Raw genomic sequence first — 23128 nt, 5'->3', positions numbered from 1 at the left:
AAAAAAATGGCAGCAAAGTATGAAATTCCGAAATTCAGTGGGAGTAATTTTTCCGTATGGAAATTGAAAATAAAAGCCATTATGAGAAAAGACAATTGCGTGACAGCAATTGAAAGTAGACCCACTGGAATTACAGATGAAAAATGGAAGGAGATGGACAACAATGCTGTTGCAAACTTACACTTGGCACTAGCTGATTCAGTTTTATCAAGTGTAGCAGAGAAAAAGACAGCAAAGGAAATTTGGAATGCTCTCACCAAATTATATGAAGTCAAGTCACTTCACAACAAGATATTCTTGAAGAGAAGACTTTATACTCTTCGAATGAGTGAATCCACATCGGCAACGGATCACATCAACAATCTAAATACGCTATTTTTCCAACTCTCATTGTTGGAATATACCATAGCGAAAAACGAACGTGCAGAGCTCTTACTTCAAAGTCTACCAGATTCATATGATCAGCTTATCATTAACTTAACTAATAATGTTTTGACTGATTATCTTTCTTTTGATGACATGGCTGCTGCGGTTCTTGAAGAAGAATCTAGGCGCAAGAATAAGGAAAATAGATTAGAAAGCTCAAAACAAGCAGAGGCTTTGTTGATGACAAGAGGGAAATCAATGGAGCGTGGTTTCAGTGGGAGTCAAAGTAGACCAAAGTCACAAAGTAAGAAGCAGGTCAAATGCTACAATTATGGAAAGAGAGGGCACTTCAAGAAAGATTGTTGGAATAAGAAGAGTATAGAGAAGATTCCAAAAGGATCAAGTTCTCAAGGATGTGTTACGAGCACCTCTGATGATAGAGAAATCCTGTATGGCGAAGCAACAATTGGTTCTAAAGGTAGCAAACAGCTCACTGATGTTTGGATTGTTGATTCAGGAGCAACATGGCACATGACTCCTCATCGTGATTGGTTTTATACATATGAACCTGTCTCGAAAGGATCGGTGTTTATGGGAAACGATCATGCCTTAGAAATAAAAATGTTTGATGGTTCTATTCGTTCACTTCAAGGGGTAAGACACGTAAAAGGCTTGAAGAAGAATTTGTTGTCGATTGGAAAATTGGATGAACTTGGCTGCAAGACCCATATTGAAGGTGGGATCTTGAAAGTTGTTAAAGGAGCTCTTGTGGTAATAAAATCAGAAAAGATTGCAGCAAATCTATACATGCTTGTGGGAGATACTTTGCAAGAGGCAGAGGCATCAGTTGCTTCAACAAGCCAAGAAGAAATGACGATGATATGGCATTGCAAACTAGGCCACATGTCAGAACGAGGCTTGAATATTCTTGTAGAACGTAATCTCATTCCCGGGTTCAAATCGGTAAACTTACCATTTTGTAAGCACTGCGTTACAAGCAAACAACATAGATTGACGTTTGGTAGATCAACTGCTCGGAGTAAGCACATATTGGAGTTGATTCATTCTGATGTGTGGGAATCGCCGGAGATGTCCCTAGGAGGAGCAAAATATCTTGTAATCATTTATTGATGATTACTCTAGGAGGCTATAGGTGTACCCGATCAAGAATAAGTCAGACGTGTTTGCGATGTTCAAAGAGTTCAAAGCAAAGTTAGAACTTGAATCTGGAAAGAAGATCAAGTGCTTAAAGACAGATAATGGAGGAGAATATGTCGATGGTGATTTTCTAACATTTTGTAAGCAAGCAGGTATTCAACGGCAATTCACAGTTGCATATACGCCTCAGCAAAATGGTGTAGCATAGCGAATGAATAGGACTCTCCTAGAAAGAGCACGAGCTATGTTACAAACTGCAGGTTTAGCTAAGTCTTTTTGGGCAGAAGCTGTTAAAACCGCCTGTTATGTGATAAATCGGTCACCATCAACTGCAATTGGATTGAAGACACCAATGGAGATGTGGCAAGGTAAGCCACCTAATTATTCTTCTTTACATATATTTGGTTGTCCTGTGTACGTAATGTACAATTCCCAAGAAAGAACAAAGCTGGACCCAAAGTCTAAAAAATATATATTCTCGGGTTATGCTGACGGAGTTAAGGGGTATCACTTGTGGGATCCCACTGCCCGCAAGGTAGTTGTCAGTAGATATGTGATATTTGCAGAAGATGAATTGCAAAAGGAACAAGAAAATGACAGCATTGTTAAAGAGATAACCACTGTTCAAATAGATGAAAAATGCAAAGAAGGTGTTGACTTCAATGAAATATTTTCTCCAGTGGTGAGACTAACTACTATTAGAGTAGTTTTGGCTATGTGTGCTACATTTGATTTACATCTAGAGCAATTAGATGTAAAGACTGCTTTTCTTCATGGAGAACTTGAAGAAGAGATATATATGCTCCAACCAGAAGGTTTTGAAGAACAAGGAAAAGAAAACTTGGTTTGCAGGTTAACTAAATCTCTGTACGGTCTAAAGCAGGCGCCAAGGTGTTGGTACAAGAGATTTGATTCTTTCATTATTAGCCTTGGATACAACAGACTTAGTTCAGATCATTGTACTTATTACAAGAGGTTTGGTGATAATGATTTCATCATTCTGCTGTTGTATGTGGATGACATATTGGTGGTAGGTCCCAACAAAGATCAAATCCAAGAATTGAAGGCACGGTTGGCTAGGGAGTTTGATATGAAAGACTTGGGACCAGCAAACAAGATTTTAGGGATACAAATTCACCGAGACAAAAAAGATAAGAAGATTTGGCTATCGCAAAAGAATTATTTGAAGAAAATCTTGCAACGCTTCAATATGCAAGAATGTAAGCCAATTTCAACCCCACTTCCTATGAATTTCAAATTATCCTCAAGTATGTACCTTAGTAGTGAAGCAGAGAGGATGGAAATGTCTCGAATACCGTATGCATCAGCGGTGGGAAGCCTTATGTATGCCATGATCTGTACAAGGCCAGATATTGCTCAAGCAGTTGCGGTGGTAAGTCGATTTATGGCAGATCTGGGTAAAGAGCATTGGAATGTTGTTAAGAGGATCTTGAGATACATCAAAGGGACCTCGAATGTTGCATTATGTTTTGGAGGATCGGAATTCATTGTCAATGGATATGTCGACTCAGATTTTGCAGGTGATCTTGATAAACGAAAATCTACTACAGGATATGTGTTCATGCTTGCAGGAGGAGCTGTGAGCTGGCTATCTAAATTACAAACTATTGTAGCTTTATCTACTACAGAATCTGAATATATGGCAGCTACACAAGCATGCAAGGAAGCTATTTGGATCCAAAGGTTGATAGAAGAACTCGGGCACAAACAACAGAAGATTTCTGTGTATTGTGACAGTCAGAGTACCTTGCACATTGCAAGGAATTCTGCCTTTCATTCAAGAACAAAACACATTGGAGTACAATATCACTTTATTCGAGAAGTAGTAGAAGAAGGAAGTGTTGATATGCAGAAGATTCACACGAAAGATAACCTAACAGATGCCATGACAAAACCAATCAACACGAAAAAGTTTGAATGGTGTAGATCCTCATACGACCTATGGAATACATGAGTAACATGAATTTTAAAAATTTATCAAAATTAGCTTTAAGTGGGAGATTGTGAAAAAATAGTAAAGCTAATTTTAGAAAATATATAAATAAATAATAACTAAATAAAATGAAAGGTAATAAACAATCTTAATTTATAACCTTAGAATTTTAATGGTTGAAAAAGAGAAGAATTATATACCTCTAATTAACGGATGGTTCATATTGAAGAGACTCACATATAAATTGAGTTTTTATTTAATTCATTTTAATCAAGTCATCCAGATAGAATAACATAATATTTCTTTGAGTAGTTTTCTTCTATATATATAGAGAGAAGTGTGTTCTCCTTTTGTCAAGAGAGAGTGTTATTGTAGTCTCCTTGTGATAGAGAGAAGTTGTAATTCTCAAAGAAAGTTATTCAATTATTTCCATATTTTATACAAATTTCTAATTTTTTATCTCTATATTTTGCTGTGTCATTTGTCTGGTACCTAATAGATATTAGATTTTAACAATTTTGGTATTGAATAAATTAGCCTATAACAAAAAAAAAAACACAAAATGATTTTTGCTAATTTAGAATATTAGATAATATAATCCCTAATAAAAAAAACAAATTAATCTTTAACTTTTTTAAAAAAGAGACAAGTTAGTCTTTAATTTTCTAAAAAATAATATGGTCGATGATTAAAATTTCTAGAATTCATAAGAAACTAATTTGTTCACATTTATTTTATTAACAACTAATTTATTTAATAGTCTATAATATCAAAACAATTTAAAATATTTTAATTTGAATTAATTGAATTCAGATTCTATTTTTTTAAGAATAAATAAATAAAAGTATACATAAAAAATTTTGAGATGGACAAAAATACACGCTAAAAATTCGTAAAAACTATTTTCAATGAACAAAAATATACACTAAATTAAAGATTCATAAATATCAAAGTCTTACTAATCATATGACACTTTTGTCTATTGAAAATAACCTTTGAGCTGTACTTTTGTATTTACAAATCTTTTATATGTATTTTTATTCACCCCAAATTTCTTCATATGTGCCTTTGTCCGTTTATTTTTTTTTATAGGTTTAATTTGACAAATTTTTTTAAAGAGGTGTTTGTATATTTTAAAAGCAGAAATTTATTATTTTGTGTTTGATAAATCGAAAAGATCGTATACCTGTGCTTATAATTTTTAAAGATAGTGATACTTTTAAAAATATTTAAGATAAAACTTTTTTAAAGTTGACTTGCGTTTATTAAAATTAAAAATATCTTATACATTAATTAATTTCTAAATTTAATTTTTATATTTATATTTATTATAATATTTTTAAATTTCAAAAATTATTTTACTAAATATATTATTATTATTATTTGTGCTTATTGAAAATTATTTATTAAAATATTTTTTAATAATAAAAATTTTACAAAATAAGTCATAAAAAGGTCAAAGGTCAGCAATAGGCATTCAAGACAAAATTGTTTGATTTCAAAAATGAATGTGGTTTAGTTTTTTTTAGGGGTTGTTTATTCTGATCGAGGAAAGGAAGAAGTGGCAAGGGATGATGAGTTGATGACGATGATAATGTGACAAAGGGGTATATGGATAAAATTGAAAGAAAAAAATGATTAATTATTAACTTATTAAAGTTTTAATGGAACATAAAAGTTAAATTTTTAAAACGTATTAAGATTTAGTGGTAGAATTGAAATTTTAGGTGTTTAGAATAGTATATCTTTCTCTTGCACAAATATTTTTATGAATAAACATTTATATTAATCTTAAAAAATTTAACTCAGATACTTTAATTTTTAATCAATTTTTATTTTTTCAAATGAATTGGCTCCTATATAAAAAAACACTAATTTATCTTATACAAATACTTGTTAAAAATTTAATTATCTTATAATAAAATTTATTAAAAATTATATACTTTATATTATTGATTAGTATATCAATAGACATATACAAACTCATAAATTTAATATTTTATAATTTTGAATTGAATTCTCTCACTTGATTTTTTTTTAATAGTATGTAGATCTTAAAAATGGTAATTCACATTTTTTTGAAGTAAAAAAATTCAACACAACAAGGTGGAGCAAAAGAAAAGAAACGAAAATTCATAATGCCAAAAATAACAATCTCTAATTATCTCCGTCATTGCCATCAACAACTATAGGGTTCACCATCAATCCACTCATCGTAACTTGTAAATGATCTGTTAATAATGTCCACCACAGTTAAACCTTGATTTTTGAAGATTCTATCATTTCTTTCTAGTTGAATTATCTAGATGACTGCAAAAAACCAACCAACCACTGCTTCTGTTCTATCTTTCTCGCTGATATATCCGTCCAACTTTCATAGTGTTGCTTGAGCGTACTTGGAATAGTCCATATCCTTCCAAGAGCGAACAACCAAACACACTACACCTGTCAAGTGAGCTCACAACTAATGAATAAGTGAAAAACAATTTCAACAGGCTTATGACATAAAACACACATGTTATCATTCTGGCCAATAACACCTAAGCTACACCGTCTTTTCCTTGTATTCACCCTATCAAACAGTACAAACCAAGTAAACAACTCAACCCTTGGTGGGACAAATCCTCTCCAAATAGTACTAGTAAAGCTATAGTTTGTGATATCCGCTGGAAGTACCTCTGCCTGCAATACCTGCACAAATGAGTTAGTAGAATAAACACCTTTTTTTTTTATCAAATTTCCAGACCACTCTATCCTTTCTCAGTTGTCAATTTTACTGATTGCAGAATCGAATGAAGCTAGTTTACTAGTTCCAGCTCACATTGAAATAACTCTCGTCGCCACTAGAAATTCCAAATCCATTCTAACCCATCCCAAAACTCACAATCCCCTATGACAGATCTTTGAAGATTTGAGACCAAAAAAAGTATTGGAAAAGTAACTTTTAGAGCACTACAAGGTAACCAGCTATCCTCCTAAAAGCGGATTATCCTGCCATCCCCTAGTTCCATAGCCAAGCCTCTGATGATCTTCTCTCTCACTTGTGGCTCCCTGATTTGTAGTTGACAAATATCCTTCCAAGGACCTATTTTATAGCTGATCACAAATCATCTCAGAAGGATTCATGTTATTATAGGAACATATAATTTTCTTCCAAAGTGGACAATCCTCTTTCGAAAATCTCCACCACCACTTGAACAGGAGCGCTGTATTTCGAATTACCGCATCACCAACTCCCAAACTTTTTGCCTTTTTGGGGGGTCAGTACAACTTTTTATTTTACTAGAGGCATCCCGTCCCTCCCATCCTCCTTACTACACAAAAAGTGTCTCTGTAAGGATATTATTTTTTCTGCTACTGCCTTCGTCATTTTGTACAAGCTGAGATAGTAAATATGCAGGCTATTAAGAACAGATTTAATGAGAACCAGCTTATCTGCTTTATTCAGAGACTTCACTTTCCACATACTTAGCTTTCTCCTACCTTGTCAATCATTGGTTTCAATGTCTTGAACAACTTTGAATTTGTCCCCAAAAAAATGTCAAGATATCTGATAGGTAAATACGCCTCTTTACACCCCAATAGTTAACACATCTGTTGTGCCTAACTCTGCTCACAATTAACCAGGATCAAGCTGGACTTGTCAAAATTAATACTCAACCCTGATATCATCTCAAAGCACCGCAGCAACCGCTTATAGTTTCTAATTGTCTCTTCTTTAGAAGGACAAAAAAGTATAATATCATCCGGCATCCGCAAACTGCAAATGTGACAACTCAATGTTATTCCTTCCAACCAACTACGGAGTAATGCGTCCATTCTGCGCTACCTCTCTAATCATCATATGTAGAACATCCACAACAAGCACAAATAGAAAGGGAGAAAGAGGATCCCCTTATCGTAGACCCCTTTCCATTTTGAATGGCTTAGAGAGAGAGCCATTTATTAGGACCGACATAGACACAGAACACACACACTCCTTTATTCGCTCCCTCCTTCTACGGCCAAACCCCATCTTCTGCAAAACAATATCCACAAAACTCCACTTGACTCTATCATAAGCCTTTTGAAAGTCTAGTTTAATAATTCTCGAACTCTTTTTCTTCAACTTCAGCCACTGCACAGTTTCACATGCAATCAAAGCCCTATCATGTATCTTTCTACCCTGCACAAAAGCACTCTGTGTTTCTTCTACCAACCCTGGCATTATCTTCCGCATCCTCTGAACCGGGATCTTTGATATAACCTTATAAACACAACCCACCATACTAATCGGCCTAAGGTCCTTGATTTCTTTAACTCCAACAAACTTTGGCGTCAAAGCCACCCAAGCAACATTCGCAACCCAAGGTAAAATAGCTGACTAAAAGAATCCTATCACGGCTGCAGTGAACTCCCCACCAACATCCTCCCAACACTTCTTAATGAAATTCATATTATACCCATCACTGTTTGGTGCCTTAGTTGACTCACAATCCCAAACTGCATCCTTAATTTTCTCATTAGACGGCATCCATTCCAACTCTGCTGTCTCTTCCTCAGTTATCCGGTTAACCAATCCATCACGAAATCCTATCACCGGCGAGGTCTCCTGATGATATAAATTCTTATAAAAGTCTCTGAAGAAACCTTAATCCTTGCTTGATTTCTCACTATCCTCCCATGAATCAGTAAGAACTCAATCTGATTGTTTCTCCTTCAAGCTGAGGCTAGATTGTGAAAATAGCAGGTGTTCTTATCCATCTCCTTGGCATGTCTGGATCGCGACAACTACTTCCAATGTAACTCTTTTTTTATATATCATTTCTTACAAGAGCTCACCAGTGCCCTCCTTCTTGCTTCTACAGTTCTATCAACAACTCCATTACTAACCATATCATCTACTTTCTTTATCTCTTCTTCAAAATTCATAATTTTCATATCCATGTTCCTAAAATTTTCTTTATGCCATTTACCCGGTGGGACCGTCAAAGCCTTTAGCTTGTCAATGAATTGTACGTCGCTCAAATTCCTCCACTCCTCCTTCACCATCCTCAAGAAATCCTCATAAGTAAACCAAGCATCCAAACTCCAAAAAGGTCTCAACCCCCTCCTAATCTTGTGATATCCACAATCAATGGATAGTGGTCTGATAAACCTCTCCGACCTCCTCTAAGCCTTGTTTCAAGAAATTCTTCCAAACACTCCAAACTAACCAAAACTTTATCAATGCGGTTACACGACTGACTCCTAAACTATGGGAATATACGATCAGCAAGTACAAGGTCCAAAAGCTCCATATTTTGAATCCAAGATTTAAACTCAGCTGCAATCATTGTCAAAGTGGTAACTCATCTTTAAGGGTAGTTTCAAGTTACAGTCTTGCAGATCATCAATGTCTGAGTAATAATCATGAGAAATGAAACACCCCGTGGAGGTGTTCAATAGATAACATAACAATAAAAATAAAATTATAGATTAGTTAAAGTAAATAAATAAATAATATTTTGAACATAAAATATTTATTAAATAATAATAATACATAAATAATATAAAAATATATAACAAATTGAACATGTTATAAATATAATTGTAAATATAATAATAAAATAATAATATTATATCACATTGTGCCATTTGGATTGGATTGAATCGATTATGAACAATAGATCCAAAATCCGATCCGATTCAACAGTTTGTAAAAAATAGAATCTAATCAAATCTAAATTAGTGTAATTTTAATCGATTTTTTTATTTGAATTGGATTGGATAAACGGTTTAATTTCAATCAACTCAAAATTAAACACCCTAGTTGAGCCTCATTCTCCATTTCTTGTTTTCCACGGTCTCCATAGGAATTTCCATTCTATATCCTTTCAAATTCTTATGAAATTTCTAATGAAAAAAATTAAAAGAATAAAAAAGAAAACATAAGATATTGAAATACCATACAAATAAATTTTGTCCAAATTTTAAAACAACAAATTAATTAAAGTTTAACATTAAAATTTTAAAAAATAAAATAACACAACATAATATAGGAAAATAAGATAAGTCTTGATACAAAATCCAATGATAGAGTCCATAAAACCAAAAGCTTCATACTTCAAATAAACAACTCCAAGTTCCTGTTAAAATAAATTAAAAAATATATATGTGAACATACATCTACGAATAAGAATACAAGAAATTAAACAAAATCAAAATAGACACACACAATAAGTAAATTTTGTTCTCTCTACTTTGTATGCACTAAGGCAAGAACTAAAACAATAGCTTCAGCCTACTTTCTACTAGCACCACATAATTTTGATCAAAGTTGTAAAAACTGACCTGCAATCTGTAATATTTGAATTGATGATTGCTGCCTCAGTCACCTCACTCATCATATACAAGAATCGGATGGATGGTGGATCTGGGGAAATGGATCCTCTCCATTTTTTTTCACTGGAGAGAATAAAGTGTGATCTCTCACCTTTAATTTTATAAGTGAGACCAGAAATTAATAAGAGAGAGAGAACAATGAATGGTGAGATTAAACACTGGACACTATCCAGTTTTTTTCCCACTGGAGAGGATCCACTCCCGTGGATCTGGTATAGATTAACTTTGTACAACCACGCAATGACAGCTTTTAAGAAGCGGAAGACGCTTGAAGCTAGATGAAAGAAGCTCTGGTGTATGAAGATTTGTACAACCACTCAATGACAATAATTCAAGATGCGAAAGATGCTGCAAGTTCGAAAGTCAACTCTCCAGTATAATGCAATGGGGTAATATACAAGAATTGAATGGATGGGGAAACTCTGATATAAATCGAAAATTTTTAAAATCATGCAATGACAACTTTTTAAGACTAGAAAAATACCTGAAGTTTGAAGAATACATAAATAATATAAAAATATATAACAAATTGAACATGTTATAAATATAATTGTAAATATAATAATAAAATAATAATCACATTTCACATTGTGCCATTTGGATTGGATTGAATCGATTATGAACAATAGATCCAAAATCCGATCCGATTCAACAGTTTGTAAAATCTAATCAAAATATTTTGAACATAAAATATTTATTAAATAATAATAATACATAAATAATATAAAAATATATAACAAATTGAACATGTTATAAATATAATTGTAAATATAATAATAAAATAATAATATTATATCACATTGTGCCATTTGGATTGGATTGAATCGATTATGAACAATAGATCCAAAATCCGATCCGATTCAACAGTTTGTAAAAAATAGAATCTAATCAAATCTAAATTAGTGTAATTTTAATCGATTTTTTTATTTGAATTGGATTGGATAAACGGTTTAATTTCAATCAACTCAAAATTAAACACCCTAGTTGAGCCTCATTCTCCATTTCTTGTTTTCCACGGTCTCCATAGGAATTTCCATTCTATATCCTTTCAAATTCTTATGAAATTTCTAATGAAAAAAATTAAAAGAATAAAAAAGAAAACATAAGATATTGAAATACCATACAAATAAATTTTGTCCAAATTTTAAAACAACAAATTAATTAAAGTTTAACATTAAAATTTTAAAAAATAAAATAACACAACATAATATAGGAAAATAAGATAAGTCTTGATACAAAATCCAATGATAGAGTCCATAAAACCAAAAGCTTCATACTTCAAATAAACAACTCCAAGTTCCTGTTAAAATAAATTAAAAAATATATATGTGAACATACATCTACGAATAAGAATACAAGAAATTAAACAAAATCAAAATAGACACACACAATAAGTAAATTTTGTTCTCTCTACTTTGTATGCACTAAGGCAAGAACTAAAACAATAGCTTCAGCCTACTTTCTACTAGCACCACATAATTTTGATCAAAGTTGTAAAAACTGACCTGCAATCTGTAATATTTGAATTGATGATTGCTGCCTCAGTCACCTCACTCATCATATACAAGAATCGGATGGATGGTGGATCTGGGGAAATGGATCCTCTCCATTTTTTTTCACTGGAGAGAATAAAGTGTGATCTCTCACCTTTAATTTTATAAGTGAGACCAGAAATTAATAAGAGAGAGAGAACAATGAATGGTGAGATTAAACACTGGACACTATCCAGTTTTTTTCCCACTGGAGAGGATCCACTCCCGTGGATCTGGTATAGATTAACTTTGTACAACCACGCAATGACAGCTTTTAAGAAGCGGAAGACGCTTGAAGCTAGATGAAAGAAGCTCTGGTGTATGAAGATTTGTACAACCACTCAATGACAATAATTCAAGATGCGAAAGATGCTGCAAGTTCGAAAGTCAACTCTCCAGTATAATGCAATGGGGTAATATACAAGAATTGAATGGATGGGGAAACTCTGATATAAATCGAAAATTTTTAAAATCATGCAATGACAACTTTTTAAGACTAGAAAAATACCTGAAGTTTGAAGACAAACTCTCCATCATAACGCATTTGGAAAATTTCAAGGAATGAAAGGATGGTGGAAGCTCTTATATAGACCAAAGATTGTTACAATTTCTCAATGTCAGGTCTTTAAGACTAGAAAGATACTTGAAGTTCAAAGGCAAACTCTCCAGCATAATGGAGTTGGAAATTTCCAAGGATTGAATAGATGGTGGAAGCTCTGATATAGATAGAAGAATGCTACAATCTTTCAATGTCAGGTCTTTAAGACTAAAAAGATACTTGAAGTTCGAAGGCAAACTCTTGAGCATAATGCATTTGGAAATTTCCAAGGATTGAATGGATGGTGGAAGCTCTGATATAGATCGAAGACTGTTACAATCATTTAATGTCAGGTCTTTAAGATTAGAAAGATACTTGAAGTTCGAAGGCAAACTATCCAGCATAAAGCATTTGGAAATTTCCAAGGATTGAATGGATGGTGGAAGCTCTAATATAGATGGAAGATTGTTACAATATCTCAATGTCAGGTATTTAAGACTAGAAAGATACTTGAAGTTCGAAGGCAAACTCTCCAGCATAAGGCAGTTGAAAATTTCCAAAGATTGAATGGATGGTGGAAGCTCTGATATAGATAGAAGAATGCTACAATCTCTCAATGTCAGATCTTTAAGACTAGAAAAATACCTGAAGTTTGAAGACAAACTCTCGAGCATAATGCATTTGGAAATTTCCAAGGATTGAATGGATGGTGGAAGCTCTAATATAGATAGACGATTGTAACAATATCTCAATGTCAGGTATTTAAGACTAGAAAGATACTTGAAGTTCGAAGGCAAACTCTCCAGCATAATGCAGTTGGAAATTTTCAAGGATTGAATAGATGGTGGAAGCTCTGATATAGATAGAAGAATGCTACAATCTTTCAATGTCAGGTCTTTAAGACTAAAAAGATACTTGAAGTTCGAAGGCAAACTCTTGAGCATAATGCATTTGGAAATTTCCAAGGATTGAATGGATGGTGGAAGCTCTGATATAGATCGAAGACTGTTACAATTATTTAATGTCAGGTCTTTAAGATTAGAAAGATACTTGAAGTTCGAAGGCAAACTATCCAGCATAAAGCATTTGAAAATTTCCAAGGATTGAATGGATGGTGGAAGCTCTGATATAGATAGAAGATTGTTACAATATCTCAATGTCAGGTATTTAAGACTAGAAAGATACTTGAAGTTCGAAGGCAAACTCTCCGGCATAATGCAGTTGAAAATTTCCAAGTATTGAATGGATGGTGGAAGCTCTGATATAGATCGAGGACTGTTACAATCATTTAATGTCAGGTCTTCAATACTAGAAAGATACTTGAAGGTCCAAGGCAAACTATCCCGCAATAGCATAATGCATTTGGAAATTTCCAAGGATTGAATGGATGGTGGAAGCTCTGATATAGATCGAAGATTGTTACGATCTCTCAATCTCAGATACACATGATGATTGATCTTCGATGGCAAACTTTCCCGCCACATGAGCATTCTGCCACTAGTACGCACGTCTGGAATGAATGGTGGAAGCTTTATTTTATGCCAAAAACTTCTACCATCATGCACTGATAGGCTTTTAAGATGCGGAGGAAGATGCATGATGCTCAAAAGCAAAGGCAAACTCCCTGGAAATACTTCTAGAGACAACTGTACACAATTCGTTAACTGAGGACCAACAGGAATTTGCATAAACTGAGAATTATTACTTATGCACCATAAATAACTCCATTGGAGGCTCGATCCACCAACAACCAAGAAAGACATTTGTTCGGAATACCGTAGCCCATCAAACAGGACTAGAAGCTTCGGTTTCCCAATATGTTTATTCTCTCTGCAATTAGGAAGCCTGTAATAGTTTGTAGATCTCAGAAAAGATAACTCATCTTTACGGGTAGTCTCAAGTTGCAGATCATCAATATCTGAGTAATCATGAGAAATGAAGCACCCCGTGGAGGAGTTCAATAGTTCCATTGTAGTCTCTGCATAATATTGTAGAGCTTTAGCATCTGAGCATTCAAGATTCTTGAAGAGCTCCACGGAGGAGTTCAATGCTTCCGTTCTGTTAAAGGTTGAATTTATTGATCTTATTTCCTTTGTTGACAAGGACAAGCCCTTTGAAACTGAGGAACCTTCCATGAAAAGATGGTGAGTGGATTTCACGTGAAACTCACTTCCAAGGCTGATCAACTCTTTCACCGCAGATCCAATGTTGGGATTCCGCTGTGGCATTGATCTACTTAGATCATTTGTTGCTAAAACCAGAACTCCATCATTTTCATTGTAATTTGCCAATTTATGAACACCCCCTAACTTAGACAACTTCGACAGCATCAGAGGCTGAGTTGTATCATTTACCAAATCCTATGAAAAATAAAAACCAAAGCAACACAATCAGAGTGACTTTCAATTAGATGATTAAAATTTAGATGCCGTGAACTTTATGTGAAATTGATAATTAAGAGCCACAATTTAATCATGTCAACTTATTTAACAATTTTTATCTATCAAACAATTTTACATAAAATTTACTGTACCTGAATTTCCAGCTTGAAACAATAAGAGAGAAAGGATTGGAAACTGACTTTTAGTCAAACCAATTAACTTTAGTGTTTAGGTATATAATTTAAAATAAATAAAATAATTTTAAAAATATTAATTGATGGTAGTTGAAAAAAATTAATTAAGAATAAGAGAAAGTTTAGGGGGCAGCAACTTTTGTGTTTTGTGACCAGCACTTAACCATCAAAAGAAAAATGAGTGATCTCCCATCATTGGATGTAATCTCATACTATTAAAAACATTATTGATGGCCAATTGATGGTTACATAACACAAAAGTTACTGCCCCTAACACTCCTCTAAGAATAATTCAAAACAATGTATTCTTATCACCTGCATTATCGGCAAACCAGGCATAGGATGCTCCACATGCATCGGCATGTTTAATTTAGGCATTCCCAAAATATGCATCTCTATAATAGTATCAAGAATTTTTATGCCATCTACTTGAGTTCCCTGAAATTTATATCATATTGTTGGGTAACAGAGTTATATAAGTAGTAAATTTAACAACAATAGAGATAAGAAAAGTGGAACTGGCATACAATTAATATTTTACGTAGAAAAACCCTTGTGACAAGGGAAAAAATATCAGACAAGAAAGTTATTGGTTATGTAACATTACCCTTTTATTAATGTGCGAAAGCACTATAACCTTTCTAGTGATTAGGAGAGAACAATAAACTTTTGAGAACAATACCACTAAAAATCTCCTACTTATATATACGGAAAAGCTCTGCATACAAGCCCTAATGGCTTGTATGCCATACAAGTTCATTAAACAATAAGATCAAAATACGCGCTGCTTCAGGTACGTTGATTACACGCGCTATATAATATCGCGCGTATATCTAACTACCAGATTTAAAATATTTCTTTCCCTTTTCGTTTTCGTTATTTTGAGATTTCGTTCTTCTTCTTCTCCCGCGTTTACCCTCCTTCTTCTCCATTGTTCTTTTCTTCTCCTTTTCTCACTAGCATCTTCTTCGTTTAGGTTACCTTTGTCTCTCTCTGCAACTCCATCTTCGTTTTCTATTTTTGATTTGTTGTTTTTCGAAATCAAAGTTTGATCTCGTTTTGAAGATAATGGATCATACAACCTCAGATTGTCATCTGAATGCAGGCGAAGTGGATTATGAGTCAGAATCTAACGAAGTCCCTGAGGTTTGATTTACATAGGATTAGTATGAAATTTCTTTCAGTAATTTGTATAGCATTGTGTAGTTGAAAAATTGCTGAACATTACTGTGAAAGTAACACGTTTACGTGAATCTGTCGATTCAATGTATTAGTTGTGATTAATTACTTGGAATTTGTAGCAGACGCTCGGGTGTAGATCAATTCTTGTTTGGGTGTACTTTAGCTAGAAGTGTGGGTGTATCTACACTTTACTGGTTTTTTGTTATTTTAATTTACTTGTTGTTGTTCAGCTGTATTATAACAGACATGATTAGGTGTGTTTTTAGAACTGTATTATATCTGCATGCTGTGTATTTACAGTTTATTGCTTTAAAAGTCATTCTGTAGTTGAGTTGTTGCGGTTAGGGTGTATCGTATTAGACATGATTGGGTGTATTTGAATCATATCTATGGGTGTATTTACAGTTCTGACACGGTGTATTTTGCAGCCTCTCTCAGTTGTTGATGACGAGCTTGTTCCAAAGGTTGGAATGACCTTTACTACCCTTGAAGATGCTGGAAAATTTTACAGGAACTACGCCAAGGCTGCAGGTTTCTCTACAAGAGTTCGGTGCACAAATAGGAAGGGAAACGAGATTAAGAACCAACTGATTACATGTAGCAAAGAGGGAAAATGGAAATCTAAAATATCTCCGGCCGAGAAGACCAATCCGACAGCCGGTCTAAACTGTCCTGCAAGAATTTATATACACACATTGAAGGATGTCGGTGCTTGGATCATTTCAAAGGTTGTGCTGGATCATTCACACCCCTGCTGTCCAAGCAAAGCAGAGATGCTCAAACAGCACAGGGAACTAAGCATGTCCATTCGTCGTACGATAGAGAATAACGAGGAGGCCGGTATCAGACCAAGCAAAACCTACCAATCATTTGTTGCGGCTGCCGGGGGTCACCGCGAGTTAAATTTTATCGAAAAGGACGTGAGGAATTACATTACCAGGGAAGTGCGGAATGTTTCCGAACAAGAAGATGGCTTGTATGCTTTACAAGTTCATTAAACAATAAGATCAAAATACGCGCTGTTTCAGGTACGTTGATTACACGCGCTATATAATATCGCGCGTATATCTAACTACCAGATTTAAAATATTTCTTTCCCTTTTCGTTTTCGTTATTTTGAGATTTCGTTCTTCTTCTTCTCCCGCGTTTACCCTCCTTCTTCTCCATTGTTCTTTTCTTCTCCTTTTCTCACTAGCATCTTCTTCGTTTAGGTTACCTTTGTCTCTCTCTGCAACTCCATCTTCGTTTTCTATTTTTGATTTGTTGTTTTTCGAAATCAAAGTTTGATCTCGTTTTGAAGATAATGGATCATACAACCTCAGATTGTCATCTGAATGCAGGCGAAGTGGATTATGAGTCAGAATCTAACGAAGTCCCTGAGGTTTGATTTACATAGGATTAGTATGAAATTTCTTTCAGTAATTTACATAGGATTACTGTGAAAGTAACACGTTTACGTGAATCTGTCGATTCAATGTATTAGTTGTGATTAATTACTTGGAATTTGTAGCAGACGCTCGGGTGTAGATCAATTCTTGTTTGGGTGTACTTTAGCTAGAAGTGTGGGTGTATCTACACTTTACTGGTTTTTTGTTATTTTAATTTACTTGTTGTTGTTCATCTGTATTATAACAGACATGATTAGGTGTGTTTTTAGAACTGTATTATATCTGCATGCTGTGTATTTACAGTTTATGGCTTTAAAAGTCATTCTGTAGTTGAGTTGTATCGTATTAGACATGATTGGGTGTATTTAAAATCTTTAACTTCTAAAAAATAAAAACCACAAACATAAATTAACACAATTTTTTTATTTACCAAACAATAAAAGAAAGATTTGTGAAAAAGGACCTTTTTAAAATATTTTACCAAACAAACTTAATTTTTAATCATTCCATTTACTTCACCGCTTAAATAAAATTTTCTTCAAAAACAACTAACACTAGCACTTTAATTTTGTGCCACTAAGTGTGGCTTTAGTTGCTCACACGTATGATTCACAACAAGAAGTAATCTCACTGCGAAAGTGTAATGCGATGGAAATTATAGAAGATGAATGGATGAGTGTGTCTGTGTGTATGAATGTATGAAATTATGAATGAATCCAATGGATCAAAATTAATTTTGAGTGTTAAAATTGAGGGACTACTTAAAAGAGAAAATAAACTAAGCTTCAACTTGCATATTACAAGTTATTATTTCTAGTAAAACTTCATTTTGCTCTACTAATAGGACTAAGCTTAACTATACTAGTATACTATAATTTCTAAACAAGACACATCTAAAATAAGATGACTTTTAATTTGATTTCTCTTTACCTTGATAGTTTCAACGACATCATCGATATCCTCATTATCACATGATTGATTCAAGCTTCCAGATTCTTCCAATAACTCTTCTGTCAAGTCATCCATTTTTATTCTTTTGTAAAGCACACTGAGAAAATCCTTTAGCAGAGGGAAAAAAAAATAAAGATAAGAAAATCCAATATTTCAATGCAATGGAAAAACAATATCTTGATCAAGGCTAATTTTTTTTTATATGACACCAACTGTGGTGTAATGCTGGGTTATGGAACTATGGGAAGTTTTACATCGGTGTGGCGGCGTTCAGATGAAGAGAAGTAATCGGACGGTCCGATTTATTGCAGCTAAAAAAGGACACAAATCGGACCGTCCGATTTGTGGTTCATGGAGGGCAGTGCATGGAAATCGGACCCACCGATTTCATGCTTAACGTTCAGATTTTTCTTTTGTACAAGGAAATCGGACCCAACGATTTCTTGGCAAGATGGAAAAAAATTTTGGGGGCCATGAAATCGGACCCAGCGATTTCTAGGTGCCACACTCCGGTCAAGCACCTAGTGCAGTTATACACCACCACTAACCCAATATCAAAAATAAAAAAGTGCTTGATCAACGTAGTAAAATCAAATCAAGATTTTTAATTACCTGTGGTATAAAATATCTAATTTGCATAGGAACCTCAATAGGCAATGGAGAGTAAACCTTGATTAATCTTAGATTAGGCATCTTTTTAAGGCTGTCAACATTCAAGGCTACCTCTCCGATTTGAGATAAATCTAACAGTATGCCTTCCACTGAATCACTTCCCTAATCAAAATTAGAATAACAATAAGACAACACTATCTAATATTAATATTTCTTACAAAAATCTTACATATACATAAAAAATTTCCTATATATATATTGTTTCACACATTTTCAATATATATTTGATATTCTAACATTATTATTTACTAATAATTATTTGATAATTGATTTCTTATATATATTTAACATTTAACATTATGGTAAATTTTATCTTACCTTGTTATTCTTCAATATGTCATACACTTCCTCTGGATCATTCACTCGGCTTCGTCGTCCGGGATTAGCAGATTCTTGACGAACGATTTCCCAACCCATTCTTTGCATTAAATCATGCATTTGTATTTTATTGTCCTTTGAAATGGCTATAAGAGCTTTCTCTTGGAGAGAGGCTATTCCACTAGCTCCATGAAAGTTCCAAGCATCCAGCTGGCTTATGACATAATCTTTATCTTCTCCTTTGAAAAAGAATGCAATATCTAGAAAAACCTTTTTCTCTATGTCATGTAATTCATCATAACTAAACCTCAACACACTTTGAATTTCCCCATCAGGATCAGTATACTTCTTGAATCTTTCTAAGGCACATTTCCATATGTCATTACTTTTAGAATGGAAATATGAACCAAAAACTATTAAAGCTAATGGGACACCCTTGGCAATAGCAACTGCCTCTCTAGATAGCTCTTCGAATCCCCTTTTGGGTTGGCTTTCATTGAAGGCATTTAAGCAGAAGAGTTCAAGGGATTCTTCAGAGTTCAGCTCCTTGACATGGTGTATTTCATGAAATACTCCTGCAGTAAACACTTGCTTATTTCTGCTAGTTACAATCACTCTACTCCCTGGCCCAAAGTGAATTGGTTCAAGAAAATCTCTTAGAAGCTTTGGAGTATTCACATTATCTACCACAAGGAGAACCTTCTTCTTACTTAGCCTCCTCATGGTGGAGGAATTTGCCCTGCTTGCACCAGTTATATGGTGATTTTCTTCCCCTAATAGCTTAGAAACAACTTCGTCTCTTAAATAATTTAACTGATTATTTTTCAGTTCATCTCTTATATTCTCCAAGAAGTAGCAGCCCTCATATTGGTGAGAAAATTTGTCAAACACAAGTTGAGCAATGGTTGTCTTACCTATGCCACCCATGCCCCAAATTCCAATCTGTCGAAGTTGTTCAGAATCATTTGTCATTAAGGACTTAATCCATCCAACATTTTTATCAATTCCAACGAGGCCATTTGATTTAGCTGGGTCATCTGATTCACTTGAGGAAAACTTTCTCAGTTTGCTACAAATGTCTTCTACAATTTTATCAACAAGATCGGATTCATCCCTAGCAAACAAACGAAACAGAGAGAATTTGAGAGAATATTCTTGATTGATAGAGAGAATGATGAGTTATTATAGAGTTTTGGTTTATATAGATAGCTCTCTGACTTGAGCAATGAGCTGTACTTCTAACTAACTCTGATATCTCTACTGCCAGCCTGGCATAACTGATCACAACTGATTCTCAACAGATTCTAATTTACCATCATCTGATGACTTTCAGACAGAAGATATTAAAAAGCAAAGAAAGGAGAGTTCAATTTGATGCAATATTTATACTAAATCATCTTCGCTATGTATATATTTTTTAATTTTTTTATAGATATATTGAAACGATTTGCGAAGATGTGCTTTTATATAGTGTCTAATCTAATTAATAACAATAGGAGATCAATATCCCTAAGACCCTAACTCAACATAAAATGAAAAAATACTATATCCAACTCAAAATCTTAAGGGAATAAATTAATGGGTCTCTCAACTTATAAACTCCTCATTCTTCCTTGCTTTCTTCAATGTGAGACTAATTTTATACACTACTTCTTATACTTGCAACATTAACAGTAACCTCTCCTACACACACATTAAATATTAGGGGAGAAAGGATAAATTTATTGGATTTGGCGCGATGAACACTGTGATGTTTGGGTAAAAGTTTAAGAACAAGTTTAAGAACAGAGAAGGTTTGCTTGGAGAATAAGAAAGAAGTTGAAGAAGGAGAAAAACGATTACAGAGGAAGTGATAGCTTGAGTTGAGAGAAGTATTACAAGCTCTACCTATGTCTAACTGATTCTTGCATTATATACACTAGTCTAACTGATTCTCAACTAACTTGACTAGTCACCCAATCCACATCACTTAGCATAACTTAACAGTTCATTAGTTGAAGAGCTTTATAAATTTGAATTTGAAATTTGTGAGTAAATATCACCAAATTTAATCAAATTAAGGTAATTACTCATTTGAAGATAATAGTTAAAAAGTTGATATGTATTATGTTAAATATGTTAGTCAAATATATTAATAAGATATGTTAGCACAATATGAATGAATCTATCACTTTGGCTTTACGTCAATAGACTTGTGTAACTATTTGCTCGATACAACAATTAGTTGCATGAGTAGTTAGTAGTTACACAAGTCTAATGACTTAAAACTTAAGTATCTATATTATGCTAAGTTGCTAACCTATCATCACATATTAAACCATTTGATATTTTTTATCTAGGAAAAATATAGATGGACAAAGAGAATTTTGAACAATAATCATTTTAAACTAAACCGTTCACTTTTCAATACAAACTAAGTAACCAAATTCGTAATGCAAATTAATACCATAAAAAATACAGAAAATAAGTCATTTGACTAACAACAAATAGTAACAAGTATGAAAATGAAAATAAAAATAAAAAAGAGGAGGAGGCTTACAACTCAGAGTCCAACGGATAAGTAAATCCTGAAATTTCAGCAGCTTTAGCTAGAGCAGATCTCCATTTTTGTACCTTGTCCTTGTCTTCCCTAGCTTCATGTTTAACAAAAGCAGCAGCATAATCTCCTCTCTCGTGCCGCACATCTGCTGGAACTAGTTTATAGAAGACAGGTACCACAGCAATTTGTTCATTTTTTTCAGCACACTCTATTATCTTTTGAGCTCAGCCAAACACCATTTAGAAGAAGCAAAGTTTTTTGAGAATATAACCAACAGAATTTGTGACTCTTCAATTGCCGTGAGTATTGATGATATTTTATCTCCCTTATTAAGTTTAGGATCATCTACATAGAAATCAATCTTCTTATGCTGCAGATATTTCTTCAGATGACTAAGCAGACCACGCCGGACATCAGTGCCTCTAAAGCTGATGAACACATCATGCTTATAGTTCATTTCAGCAACGTTTCAAGGCCAGGAACGAAGCCGTTCCACGCAACCAAGAGAATGAGGAAATTTAAATCGTAAGGTTTGAATTGTAAATATTACGCTCCCAACAATCTGCAAAAGTAAACTAACAATAAGAAAGTCAAATATAGAAATTAGAAAGGAAAAATGACATAATTATTTGATACATAGGAAACATAAGAAACACAAGTGATAATACCAGTGTGGCCAATAACAATTTGAGGCTATTGAAATGTGGAAGCTGATGAGGTTCTACAACTGCATAAGATTAAGATCTCAAGCTTCCTTCATGAAAATATAGGTCTGTGAATCTGTGCTTCAGGATCAATAATAATGACTTTATTTATAATTAAAAGAAGATGACACTACTGTGCTTCTCATACCCGAACCTGCCCCACACAGATATGAGGCTAATCTAGTAATTTACTATTGTTACCCCAAAGCAGGAAGAACATAATTCAAAACCCTACAAAGTAGAGGCAGCAGTCAAATGAGCTTGAAAGGGAGAGGCCAAGGAGTAGACCTGGGGACTTCGACTTTGTCCTTGATGCGTTCTTATCATCTTCTCCTTCTTTTTCAGTGATCCAAGTAAATATTAGAATCATCGATCAACAAGGGGCTTATTCAAATCAACTAAAATATCTTTAGATTTTTTTTTTGATAAAAAAATAAATAGGATTAAGTATGATTTTGGTCCCCAATACAGGGGCTGAAAATTTATTTCGTCCTGAACTTTTTTTCGCTCCAAAATGGTCCAAGGTTTCAGTTTGTTTTCGGCCTCTATGTTGAGGACTAAAATCATACTTAACTCAAAACAAATATATCTCTAACTTTTTGTTTTGCAGACATTTATATCTCTAAAAATTTAAAAATACAATTAAATCCCTAAAAAAATTGGATTTATTGTTATTGTTATAAAAATAAAAATCAATTTTATTTGAATTTGTTATTTAAAAATAACCGATTCATTAATACGTCTAATAATATTGCGATACGTAAACGTCTCTACAAAAAAGACGTTTTAAGCGTCTTTATGAGAGTAATCCCATCATAAATAGTTATCTAAGACTAAATATGAGATTTATTATTTTAATATTTAATAATTTTAATTTATTTTAAATTT

General features: G+C 33.6%; 2 protein-coding genes across 4 annotated transcripts; both read right to left on the bottom strand.

Annotated features, from left to right (window-relative positions):
* LOC107619879 lies at nt 7374-7745 on the bottom strand. The gene has a single exon (XM_016322117.1). The coding sequence runs from the start codon at nt 7743-7745 to the stop codon at nt 7374-7376; it is 372 nt and encodes a 123-aa protein (XP_016177603.1).
* Nucleotides 11900-22603, bottom strand: LOC107619878 (protein SUPPRESSOR OF npr1-1, CONSTITUTIVE 1). 3 transcript variants are annotated; one of them, XM_021112850.1, is made up of 7 exons: nt 22205-22603; nt 21537-22111; nt 18998-20111; nt 18620-18781; nt 17987-18115; nt 14802-14924; nt 11911-14271 (listed from the first exon to the last, which is right to left on the bottom strand). In XM_021112850.1, exons 3-7 carry the CDS (start codon nt 19967-19969, stop codon nt 11956-11958), a joined length of 3702 nt encoding a protein of 1233 aa, XP_020968509.1. In that variant the 5' UTR covers nt 19970-20111; nt 21537-22111; nt 22205-22603; the 3' UTR covers nt 11911-11955. The 3 variants fall into 3 exon arrangements, with proteins under 3 accessions (XP_020968510.1, XP_020968509.1, XP_016177602.1); XM_016322116.2 differs by having other exon boundaries at nt 21537-22098; XM_021112851.1 differs by lacking the exons at nt 21537-22111; nt 22205-22603 and having other exon boundaries at nt 11900-14271.

Source organism: Arachis ipaensis, chromosome B10 (assembly GCF_000816755.2).
Source record: "Arachis ipaensis cultivar K30076 chromosome B10, Araip1.1, whole genome shotgun sequence".
NCBI classification, from domain to species: domain Eukaryota; kingdom Viridiplantae; phylum Streptophyta; class Magnoliopsida; order Fabales; family Fabaceae; genus Arachis; species Arachis ipaensis.
The sequence above is the reverse complement of the archived record's forward strand: the minus strand, read 5'-3'. Positions and strand labels throughout refer to the sequence as shown.